General features: G+C 40.1%; 1 protein-coding gene across 1 annotated transcript; it reads right to left on the reverse strand.

Annotated features, from left to right (window-relative positions):
- Positions 1-9,875: 9,875 nt before the first annotated feature.
- On the reverse strand, positions 9,876-12,521 carry LOC127425187 (ADP-ribosylation factor-like protein 4A). The gene is made up of 2 exons (XM_051670900.1): positions 12,368-12,521; positions 9,876-11,700 (listed from the first exon to the last, which is right to left on the reverse strand). The coding sequence occupies exon 2, from the start codon at positions 11,563-11,565 to the stop codon at positions 10,960-10,962; it is 606 nt and encodes a 201-aa protein (XP_051526860.1). The 5' UTR covers positions 11,566-11,700; positions 12,368-12,521; the 3' UTR covers positions 9,876-10,959.
- Between the last annotated feature and the right edge of the window lie 822 nt (positions 12,522-13,343).

Below are 13,343 nucleotides of genomic sequence, written 5' to 3' on the forward strand. Positions count from 1 at the left end.
GATGAACAAAACTAGAGGGTATATATATATATATATATATATATATATATATATATATATATACACAGGGAAACGAATGAGGGAATGGAAGGCAGGTGTGGATGATGATGAACAGATGGAAGTGATTAGGGCAGTGAACTATGGGAGATGTAGTCCAGTGGAAAATTTCAAAATAAGAGTCCTTGAAAACCTGAGAGAGACAGACTGTGACATTACCCCCCCCCCCCCACCCACCCACCTCCGTGCCCAAAGATGGATGAGGAGGATAGGGTGCCGCAGAAGATGAAGGATCCCAGGAGGATGATCAGGAGGCCTAGGGGGCGGCTTCAGGGCTGGGAAAGGATCCGGTGGCCTGGGAGACAGCCACAGGACAGGGACTGGGTCTGGAGGCCTGGGAGGCGGCCACAGGGCAGGGACTTGGTCTGGAGGCCTGAGAGGTGGCCACAGGGCAGGGACTTGGTCAGGAGGCGGAACCGCTGGAGAAGGAGACTCTTGGGAAGCAGGCGGAGCTGAGGAAGAGTCTGAGGGTGGAGCCGTGGAAGGCGGAGCCGTGAGACACTTGAGGGGTGGAGCCAGGGAACTTGGTGCCCGGAGAGAAGCTGACGGCTTGAAGGGCCAGTGTGGAGCCGAAGGTTTGGAGGACCGAGGTAGTGCCGAAGGCTTGGAGGACCGAGGCGGAGCTGGGAGATCTGAGGACAGAAGCGGAGCCAGTGGGACTGAGGACTGAGGTGGAGCCGTAGGTAAGGAGGCACCCGGTGAAGAGGCTCGGACGAAGAATAGCTGGAGGATCGTAGAGCCGAGGCGGAGCCAGGTGACCGACTGACCAAGGTGGAGCTGGAGGGACGAGGGACCCCAGAGAAGCCGATTGGCTGAAAGACCACGGTGTAGACAAGGGAACATAGGGCTGAGGTGATAATGAGGGATCTGAGGGCCAAGACGGAGTCCAGGGCCCGGAGGGACTCAGTGGAGTCGGACGGTATGAGGTTCCCCTTAACCATGGTTTCATAGGGGAAGAAGGTCGAGCCGGTGACGTGGGAGGAGCCAGCTGACCAGGAGGAGGAAATGTCTTGAGATGGGCCAGTGGAGGAGGAAGGACCAGGGTACTGGACGGAACTAAGGTGTCCATGCTGTTAGGCAGAGCCAGCAGAGGAGGAGTACATTGGGTGGGCATAAGGGTGGGAATAGGATCAAGATCAATAAGCTCCATGAAAGCAGGCTCTGGGACGGATGGGGCTACAGGTTCTGGGACGGTCGAGGCTACAGGCACTGGCTCGTTAAACTTGGCCAGCATGGGCACTGGCTCGTTAACCGTGGCCGACATGGGCACGGGTTGTGGCCCGGGGTTCCCGCCATAATTCACAACTTATGGGGGAAATGCAACTTCCGTGGTCACTACCGCTGACTGCGGCAGGGAATCGACCACCGGAACCTGGACAGGATGAGCCCCCCCAAAAAAATTATTTAAGGGAATTGTATGGAGAGGAGTTACCTTGGAGATTAGGGGCATGGAAGGCGCGGAGACAGGGGCTGTGGAATGCACGGAGACAGGGGCCGTGGAAGAAGTCAACTCCTGTATTAAACGTGATGAGAGTGAAGGGTAATGGATATTCAGGGTGGCTAGGATGTAATTCGCCAAGGGAAGATCTTCCACCTCCGGAAGTGCTGTGGATCTGTAGAAGTTTAATCCCATTCCATAAATGGGCTTGAGGTATATATCCGGTATTTATGTCGAAGCAGCGAGGTGAAGGAACTTGGGTAGTGTATTCCAAGAGGGGAAGATCCTGCCTGAACAGCTCCAAGAATAACTCTGTTGGCTTCAGGCTTGGTGATGTGCTCATCGAGGTGAGGCTTTGTAGGAGAGGAGGATTAGTAGGATTGCTGGAGTAGAGGAAGACGTTTGGAAGAGCAGGTAAGTATATCTGTATTATTTGCTGGGTCAGTCCTTCTGTAACGTTGGTGTCTAGGAGTAAGAGAGGAGACGCAGGAGTGGAATCTTTAAATCTTTTAATTATAAATGCTGGAGTGGAACAAACACTGGAGTGGAACAAACGCTAGAGCTATCTTCACTAAATAACAAAACAAGGAAACATTTTATCATCATAAACTCAATGCAACACTTCAAGGACTGACAAATGATGAACAAAACTCGAGGGTATATATACACAGGAAAACAAATGAGGGAATGGAAGGCAGGTGTGGATGATGATGAACAGATGGAAGTGATTAGGGCAGTGAAATATGTGAGATGTAGTCCAGTGGAAAACTTCAAAATAAGAGTCCTTGAAGACCTAAGAGAGACAGACTGTGACACATACAACTATATATATTTTTTTTACATTGAATTGTGCTGTGTTTTCTGTTGTACCAACTCTGTTTGTCGGGTAGGTTGTGTGTAAATGACTGAAAAACAATAAATACATCTGAATGAAGCATTTTGTCCACTCATGAGATATTGCGTTTAATCACGATTAACGATAAAAAAAAAAAAATTAAAAAAAACATGCGATCAATCGCGATTAAAACATTTAATCTTTTGAAAGCCCTAGTTAAAATCAAAAGTAAGTTGTGGTTTATTTCTACTTTTACTCTAGTAGGTCTTTTGTGACCCAAACAAAATAGTAGTATGGAATTTTCTCCAAAATCAGAAGGGTTACAAATGGTGGAAAACGGTAAAAGAAATGGTGACCAGTTACAGGACCTATTCCTTTATATATTCATATAACTTTTAAGCTGAAAATCTCTACATTGGTAAAAGAAAAAGTCAACTACCAACATTCAGAATGATTTTGTAACCAAACTGCATTACAATCTTTTTATCTATCATAGATTTGCTAAACTGAATTCTCCCACCCATTTTCTTCACCTTTCTGTTTGAGTTAAAGTCAGCTCCTTATCTCAACTGCTCCTGTACAGCCCTGTCAAGACCATGACAGGAAGCCCTGGAGATCCCCACCCTCTATGTTAACAAAAAGCTCTCTAGACAAAACAGTGCAGTCTAGTTCCTGTGTGCACTACTACTGCCCTGTCATCCTCTCCCACCCCAATCCTCCAGTCCTTGGGCCCCATCCAAATGCTCGATTTATACTTTAGACAATATATATTTTTACATGAATTACACTGGATGATGTAGCCTGGAGCCACAAGTTATCACACTGGCATTGGCAGGCTTATCAAGCTTCATGACTTTGCTTCCATATTTTGTAATATTTATTTCTAAACTATATACAGTGTACACAAGTGTTTGGGTAAGATCTAAATAATACGACTTGTTGCTAAGACATGGGTGATTCTCATATATTCCCACTATTTACTATGTTATACAATGAGACTACATCTTTTTAAATGTTTATTTTATTCTATTTTATTTGACTGTAAATTGTTTAACTGCATGTTTTTCACTTCTTTTATTGTGTGTAGTAATGCTTTGGTTATATTGAAGGCCTACTGTATGTACTACAATCATGCCAATGAAGTACTTTGAAATTTAAATTGACTACAGTCATTACATGTTTGCATAATTCATCAAGTTAAATAGGCCTGTGTGGTTCATATGCAAGTACTTTTACATCAACCTTACTTAATACACTCTATAGTTCAGGTCAAGCCTATCATCACCAGTCTTTGGATAAATGAATGATTGCATTTGTCAGGAATCAAAGTTTGCAATATCTCATTTGGAGGATATTACAAGATCAACTTCAAACTGAATACTTATACAATTCTACTGAGATTTTGTTTAAAGTGCAGCCCAGCTTTGAACTTTCAGACATTTTGAGGAATACTCACACAAGTATTCTTCATTTCTTTACTTCTTTGTTCTCACAGATATGAATGCTGAATCTGAAATCAACTGACTCTCTTACCCTCCTCTGTTTTTATTGATTGTAGATTAGAGTATTATAAGCACAAACAAACTTCCTCAATCTCTCCACCAGTCTGTTTTGATCTCCAAGCTAAACTCAATAAGAGTCAGATGCTAACGAATAGGAAAGCTTATGAAAATAAGCACACAAACAATTTTTGACAGTCTACTGAACACACCATATACATGTAGGGACTGGAAAACTGTCAGGCAAATCAGACCAAATGACCTTTATTTACAGAGCTTAAAATCTGTGAAATGTAAAATATGTTCTGTGTGGAATATACATTAATTTTCTTTATGGCTTCTGATATGCAATTTACACCTGTTCACATTCATTAGTCTAAGGATGAAAACATACTGTTTTTACATTTTGTGTGTGTATGTGAATGTTTGTATGTATGTAATGTTACTACTGCTTTATATTGTATGCTAATTCTAGGCATACTATAAAAGCATTAATGAAATCAGTATCAGCTTAAACAATTGATTGATATGTACTCAAAACTCAAAGTAAGGTGTTTTAAACATAAACAAAACCTTCTGAGATGCCCTTGTCATGACAACATTTAAAGAACACCCTTACCGGAAGGTTGCCACATTATCATTAGGGCATGAATTTGTGCCATCAGCAGGGTTGGGAGGGTTACTTTTGAAATGTATTCCACTACAGAATACATGCTGTAAAATGTAATTTGTAACGTATTCTTTTAGATTACTCAAGGTCAGTAACGTATTTTAAATACTTTGGATTACTTCTTCAGCACTGGTAGATTTTTTCACTTGTTTTGACTATAAAAATTCTGCCAGTACAGTAAGACAAAATACACATGTTAAAAATACATTCTCTGAAAAACCTAAATATCTTATGCAGTGTTGTTTCTAAAACAAAATAAATCAAACTGATCTTGTTTTAAGGATTTTTAGATATTTTTACAGGAAAACAATACAAAAATGATTATCAAGAATAAGATTTTTGCCTTAATATCAAAGGTCTTACTAGAAAAAAAAGAAATTATGATCCAACGTGAATTTTCTTGATAAAAAAATATGATCATGCCTGGTAACATGTGCAGGTAAAATGGCTAGAAATAGTATTTTAGCTTAGTGTAAAGCTGACAATTTACACAAGGTTTATTTCTGTTTCTTCTGCTCCAAACTTACTTCAAACTTACTTCTCTGTCTGCTCGTATGAATGTAACACATCATAAGAAAGTGTTTCACCACTGTTCAAATGCACTTTGGATCGTATAATTTATATGGATAAATGTTTTCCATCTGAAAGGACTAAATATTAAATGAAACAAATGATAATAAAATGCAAAGTAATCTCTTCAGTAATCAAAATACTTTTTGAATGTAACTGTATTCTAATTACCAATGATTTACATTGTAACTGTAGTGGAATACAGTTACTTATATTTTGTATTTTAAATATGTAATCCCGTTACATGTATTCCGTTACTCCCCAACCCTGGCCATCAGTAATATAATGCACAATGAGTGTCATTCAAACAAAAAAGAAATAAGACTTTAGGCATCAAGCCTACCACAAAATTAGCAAAGTGAATGCAAGCAAATCTAATTAACAAAATCTCAAACAACTGACTGGAAGCTTCCAATAGTTCCTGCTCATATTAAAAGACTTTTGTTTATATCACTCATACATCTAAGTTTCATATTTCAGTACCATCATTTGTATGTGAAAGCATCATACTTTCATTTTCCAATTGACTAGCCCCATTTGCTGAGAATTATTAAGCTCAGGGCATAATTACTTCTGAAAGTCAATAAAAGTAAATTATATAGTAATGAGTTTACTGGAGAAAGTGGGTGTTTAAATAATAGAAAAACTTAAAAAGAAAAAAGAAATGAATACATTTAAAGTAAGTACATCTGTGACATCATAGTATGGTGAGCGTTAAGTCGGTCGGGAGCCGCTGTGCTTCTCAGGAAAGGCAGGGAGTGGTGGAGCACTTATCTTACTCTGCTTTGCCCTCTCTGCCGGGCCTATCATTGCCCATCCCACCCGTTCACACCACTCTCTCCTTTGCTCAGATGTTCACACCTACCTAGTGCAGCCAGACATCTGAGATAAACTGACTAACTTCAAACATATGTTAATCAGAATTTAAGCATGACTCTCCCTCTGCAAAGGAGACAGTGGGTTTGTTTTAAAGCCAACCATTAAAAGGCCCTAAACATTAACAGGTTTATCTGCCATCTAAAAAACAAGATCAAACAAATGTTTTTATGATTTCTTTGTAGCTGTTTGATAGATCATTTTCAAATCTTTAAATTAAATTGATTCCCCCTTATTATTCAGAGTGGCTCCATTGTGTCTCAAGTCCCCCATGTACCTTCACTAATCAACACAATGTGTAGCCAATGATCAAGAGGAATGTATTGGAAAACTGACACATAACGTGACCATGGACTTTTATCAATCAACATCAACATTTTAGGTAATTTATATGCATAAGAGAAAGTGTATATCTTAGGTTCTGTAACTGGACTGGTCACCCTTTTTATCACTTTTTGCCTTCACTAGTTCATTTTAAAGGAATATTCCAGCTTCAATACAAGTTAAGCTCAATCAACAGTTTTTGTGGCATAATGTTGATTATCAAAAATAATAATTTTGACTCGCCTCTAATTTATTTTAAAAAAATGGCCAGTCCATCAAGGGTAAAATGCACATTGTTTCAAAGGTATAGCCAAAAGATGTAAACATTATATGTGCTAACATTGTTGTAGTGTGATAAAATCATTTACAAAACTTATTAGTGAAAAGTTGAAACTAATATTACAATGTTGTCGCCATGGTGACACAACACTGGTAAACCCTGTAAAAACAATATCACACTAAAATTATGTTAATATGTATAATGTTTACATTTTACATACAGAGTGTGTAGTTTATGAACTGGCCCCATTCACTTCCATTGTAAGTGCCTGACTTTAACTGCAACTGTTTTGTTTTGTTTTGCTTTAAGGAGGGACAAAGTCTGTTGTAATTAACATTATGCTACAAATGCTGTCGATTGAGCATAACTTGTATGGAACACAGAACCTTCCTGTAACAAATGAATTCTAAAAGGTTCAAATATTACATATAGTCAATAGTATGAGGTCATAAAAGCTGCATGCATAACCATTATTAGATGTGAACTTTTTATGTCATTTTCCAAAAGCATTTCATGTCAACAACTCTTAAGGTGTCTTATTAGAAACATTTAGTTCCACTGCAAGTCATGGGAACACCAAATAACAGTAAAATTTTGCTGTGAATATAAAGTGTTCTAGTTTGATTCTACATTCCCCAACGGCAGACGTTAATGATGGTGTGGAGCACCTTTTATGACCGTGAGCAGTATTGCAGTGACAAGCATGGGCTCTCTGTGGAGAGAGGGTGTCATGCCATATCCTGAGTCAGCATGTTCTAGGGTGGAGTGAACAGGAAGTCTGATTTCTGATGTCCTCGGCCGGGGAGGGGTATGGGAACTGCTAACCTTTTATCCTTAGCTTCATTCTGATAAACCACTTATTTCCTTAAGCGGCCATGAGATCTGCACGCAAGCTTAACCTCCACTACATCTCTGCCCCTGCTTAAATAATGTTCTAGTGGAACAAACCACGGGCCACTGGGCATAATGCCAGCTTGCTTCTGAGACCCAGCACTACTAAAACAAGTGGGCTGTACTTTCATGCAAAGACAAAAGACACAGCGACAGTTCATTAAAATTCCCCAGCTCATCGGCATGGCTTGTGAAATAGGGGTTGTCAGGTATAATTCCCGAGTGCTGTTCTCAAACAACTTTAAAGCAGGCATTCAGACAGCCAGATCACACCAAAGCCTCACATCTCTCCAAAGCCTCATGGCAAGCCAACCTGGTATATTGAGTGTTGATGTTGTTTCCCTACAAAATATAAATATGCTTTAAAAGTATATTCCAGGTTCAGTAAAAGTTAAGCTCAATTGACAGCATTTGTGGCATAATGTTGATTACCACAAAAAAGTAATTTAGACTCAAAAACCGAGGTTATAGTGAGGCACTTACAATGGAAGTGAGTGGGGTCAATTTTTGGAGGGTTTAAAGGCAGAAATGTGAAGCTTATAGTTTTATGCAAACACTTACATTAACTCTTCTGTTATTTGAGCTGTAAAGTTGTTTAAATTGTTTTCTGTAATTTTAGTTTAGGGATTTTGGGTTTACATCATTTAGTTGTCAATGGCAACAGTTGTAAAATGTTATATAACTTTACACAGAAAAGGTTAGTAAGTGATTTTATCATAACACTAAAATCATGTTTACACACATATTGTTTACATCTTATGGCTATACTTTTGAAACAGTGAGTATTTAAATGTTTACAGATTAGCCCCATTCACTTTCATTGTACGTGCCACACTGTAACACAGATTTTTTATTTTTAAGAAAAGAAGGGACAAGTCAATTTTTTAATTATTATTATTATCATTATTTTAGTTTTTATGGAAATTAACATTATGCCATTATGTTGTTGATTAAGTTTAGCTTGTATTGAACCTGGGATATTCCTTTAAGATGCTTTATTGTGAATTCTCTGCGAGGTACTTGTAACATCTCCTTGTACAAGGACCAAAAAAGAATGTTTTCCATGGTGCTTGGTGCACTGGCTGCTGTTGAAATAGTCATTTGCATTTTTCATGATTTGAGGACCAATTGAGGTAATTCCCCCTCTATTATCTTAGAAGCCTGGATAGTTTTTAAGCCTATAGATGCAGTGTTACAAGACCTATTCTTAGTTTCTTTTAGTCTGTGCCATCCAGCTGCCACCAGAACACAGCAAACAAGTCCAGTGAAGGGTTCCTGTTTGAACTGGTCAGCTGGTCCAAAGTCCCCTCTCCCCGCATTGAGGCCTCATTGTTCCGAGTGTTCTTGTCCAAGTACCGGCTGTGCCAGGTCGCATCCAAACACAACACGCAACTCTGTGGGAGCTCCAGGCAAATCCAGCTGTGATGAAAAACTTTGAGCAGTTACACATCTCAATTTGTTCATGCTTTTTACCTGTACACTGTAAAGAGCACATTGTGTTTATGCAGTCTCAATTGATTAATGCTTGATTAAGCTTGAACTGCCCAAGTCAGTCTCACTGGTTATGCAAGAATTATTAACCATTTGTTATATTTTTGTTTTGTTTTCAATATAAAGGACTTAAATACCTCATGAAAATAAAATTGTAGTACTGAGTTTTGTGGCCCATATCTGTTAGCATTGAGGGCATCTATGTGCTACTGTAGCTACTCCTAAATGTTTAAAATTTAATTGAAAAATTACTGTCTTTCAAGGAAATCTAGCACTCATTTTGTCCAATAAAGTGCTCCCTAGAATGAGAATGTCCCGCCCCCTTAAAACACCAACCTCTGATTAGCAGGAGCAGTGTCACATCATGTTCATTGGTAAAACTTAAACTAAAGGCTATCGGCAATTTTAAAATAGGGACGAGCCCTTCGATATGCCCCACCACAACTTTCTGTTTCAAAAGGAAATACATCTACACAGGAAAAGTGTGCTTGTCAAGCCATTTCATGGGGTCTTTATAAATGAAAGTAACGTAAAAGTGTGTTGTCTTCCTTGTTTAACTGCTGCACAATGCAGTTACATAACATTTTAGTACATTTAAGCATTTATTATGTAGGCACTATATTTGCGCTCATGCAATACCTCTAAATTAATACAGCTGTATAACAACAGACTGGGAAAAGCCTGCCCGGCCACATGCCTAGAACGGAATGAAAACAGTTCATTTCATGTCACCTGTTTTGCATGTCCAAATATGCCAATGGCTCTGTACAGTAACAACTTCCAGTGAATCATCTGAACAGTGTGTCACACCATTATCGGAATAAACATGCAATTATATGGTGTCAGTATAAAGAGTTATAGTACTTTTTTTCTTGAAATGATATAATTAGCAATGATGATTAATTCATCATGCAACAGGTAGTAATGAGGACTCAAAACATGTGTTTAGTGTTGTTGTGGATTTATTCAAAGTGTACAAATTCTGACAAATAAATATGAACACCCCCCAACACACGAGCACTGAGAGAAAGCTTGACACATTTGAATATGGAACAATGGACCATTTAAAAAAACGCTTCATTTGAAGCAATACATTACTTCTTTTCTGTGGTATGAGAAATTCTTTACAAAAAAAACAATGGATGCGGCAAGTTCATAGATTAGAAAAGGGAATTGCTAAAGTGCATTTAAACATATCTGTTGTTCAGGGAAGTACACAATCTGGGTGCAGCTAGAAATTACACCCGTATTCAAGGAACACCAGTAAGCCCAATTGCACCAACATAATGCAGTCAACAGGACTACTTGAACAAGGATAGTACACCCTTAACTTTAAACCTTTCACCAATCGTACAATTACCATATTTATTGGCACCCACCAACTGATCTACAGTCCGATTGGTGGATGAAATACCCTTTCAGTGAAATCTGATTTCAAACATTTGTGCATTCCCAAACAAGTGATCCATAAAGCTTATTCTTGTTCCGATGACCACCGAGACAACAAACACTTGGAGAAAATGACTGGTGGCCAACTGGGATAAAACCAAAGGGGAGAGACACATCACCTGAATGTATACACTGGATTTTTTTTAAGAACATTTAAGTCCATGGCAGCTTTGGTAATCAATACTTCAATTTCATGACTACAGTTGTTTAAAAAGCAATGATATGTGAAACACTTCAGATGTATGGACAAAGACGAACACTTCTTTGTCATTTACAAGTTCATTTTGTAAGTCCAGGGTTGTCCTTCATGGGAACTCATTGTACCACAGACCTAATGACATTGTGTAACACTGTTTATGTAAAAGTTCCATGTGGTCATCTGCGCTGTCCCACCACTGCTACAATCCAGCAACCAAAGTGGTAAATCAATATTGTCACCATCTGACTGATAAAACTCAGCCCATCCAAATAATAATTCCAAGAGCGCATAGCCACAAAGGCCCACAGCAGAGCCATCACAGAGGCAAAAGTGCACCTCTCTACCATCACGTCTCGGTTATTATTCCCATCGACAAACAGTCATCTTTTCCTCTTCTGCTGCCTCATCGTCTTTCTCCGCTTGACAATCATGGAGTGAAGCCTCTCCAGACCCTCTTGAAGACCTTCTCCAATGATGGCACAGGCCGGTTGGAGGTGCCAGGGCGTGTGGGACCCAAGCTCATTCAGAGCCAGCATCTGCTCCACCTCACACAGAGGCAACGCATTGCGCAGGTCCTGCTTGTTGGCCACCACCAACACGGGAACCCCCTGGTTCTCCTGTAGCCGTGTGATCTTATGCAGCTCCGTCTTGGCCTCCTCCATGCGCTCTGTATCCACCGAGTCCACCACAAACACAAGTCCATCCGCACACCGCGTATAGGACCGCCAGAGTGGCCGGAGCTTTTCTTGACCACCGACATCCCAGAAATGAAAGGACGCAGTCCGGCCTTTCCCACCCAGCGTCAACTTGATCTTCTCCGCGTTAAAGCCCTTGGTAGGAACAGTGTTCACAAACTCATTGAAGCGCAGCCGGTACAATACGGTGGTCTTACCAGCACAATCCAACCCAAGAATAACAATGTGAAGGGCCTGAAAGGACGGCAGGCAGGGGAAGGCGGCATGGGGCTCTGATAATCCATTCCCCATCTTGTTCTGCCACTCTGAAAAGGATGAAAGCCAAGCCCGAGACTCAGGAGACCAGGTGTCGTCGCTGCTACTGCTGATGCTTCACCAAATATTCACAAGGCTTCTCTTGTTCCCTTGAGTAGCTGCTGCTATAACCTGAAACCAAATGAAAAAGGAGATGATGCAAGGAGGCCAGCAGTAGAGCACCATGACACACAGTTTTACTGATCCCATTTACTTGCCTGTTCATTTTAAGTAAGCATGGTTCTCTCTTTGCCATTCTGAAAGGCACACAGATTTAACCTAGCTGGGTGTCATTCAGTGCCAGTGATGGTGAATGAAACAGCAGGAAGCCCATTTGCACATGTAGCGCCACAGGGGCACCAGTATTTCATTCCTATTCAGAAACTGTATAACGCATGTGTTAAAAAAAAACCTCGACCTTCTTTTCATGCCATTTTATAGTTGAATTGCAGTTGCACTAATTGTTAATGGAGATGAAAGCTAGTTTGGCCTAGTTTGGTATCTAAACCTGGAAAACACGACTCTGTCGCATATCTCTAAGGCCATCTGTAAAAGCGCTTGAGGAGGGGCACATCTCTATAAATAAAAATACATGAATTGTGATTCTGATCACCTTCTGTACCCAACAAGTGATAACTCAAAATGAGACCCATTATGATAATGGAACAGAAGGCTTTAGCTTTATTGCCAAAATAATAAGTTATTCAGACTGCACAATATTACACTAAGTAATATGTTTATCATGTAACCTTTGTAAACAACATTAGCATATGGAAACAAAACCCAGTTCGGCACTCACCTTATTTAGCGCGAATCTTGAGTTACGGGTCCAGCAATATTTAGGACTATTTCCAAAATCTTGTTTCCATTCAGAACAGCTGAGCCGACAAGTGTATCCACTCCCTATAACCACGTCTATTTCACTGAGTGCACAGCGAGCTTGCTCCCAGTTCATTCTAACACCGTTAGCTCCTCCCACAGTGCAGAGAATCGCGCTGATTGGTCTGTTTCCATGGGCGCGTATTATTTTTCTTGGAGTCTGATTGGTGAAAAGTCAAGCCCGTCGTCTTTTTGGACACACCCCCTCGCCACCTGTTCACGTCGCTCAAGGCGCTTACAGGTGAGATTTATTTTTGGGAAAGAACGTACAAAAGTGTTGCATGTAAACTACGAAAATTTCTATTGACTATGCAGTGGACAGACCAGAGTAAAAACATTAAGTCAAAAAGGATTTCATACGTGAGCAGTGGCCTTTGATAGTGTTATAACACCCTGCCAAAGATGGGAATGCGTAATGTGCCAAAACAATTAGCGGTGCCATCAGTGAGCAATTACACTATGATGGACCTGTCTGTCACGTAAACCACACAGCCATTCATACACAGGAGATCTCAAAGAGACGTCTAACTTCACAACACCCTAGACTGCATGATCGGTCGTCGGAGCTTCCTAATAAACAACTAGCAAGTTAATCCAGTAGGGCCTATCCGTTAATCAGTCTCTCTTCAAAAGATTTTATGCCGGATTCACTTCAATCAAATCTCCATTGGAAGATGTATATCCAACAAAGTCTGAACAAAGTTTATCCAAGACGGTACACGGAGCATGAGCTTACAGAATTACATAATAATAATAATAATAATAATAACAGTTACATCACTTGTACAGGTAATCAGAGTAATGGAAAGTCATGTTGATAGAACTTCAAAAAGTTAGTGGTTCCTGGTGGCCTTATGGATCCAAACTTAATTTTAATCATAAAATATTCGCATATT

The sequence above is a fragment of the Myxocyprinus asiaticus genome, chromosome 34 (assembly GCF_019703515.2).
Source record: "Myxocyprinus asiaticus isolate MX2 ecotype Aquarium Trade chromosome 34, UBuf_Myxa_2, whole genome shotgun sequence".
NCBI classification, from domain to species: Eukaryota; Metazoa; Chordata; class Actinopteri; order Cypriniformes; family Catostomidae; genus Myxocyprinus; species Myxocyprinus asiaticus.

Bases quoted from the DNA above. Each gene is read 5' to 3' on its own strand.
- LOC127425187 (XM_051670900.1), bottom strand. From the start codon at position 11,565: ATGGGGAATGGATTATCAGAGCCCCATGCCGCCTTCCCCTGCCTGCCG.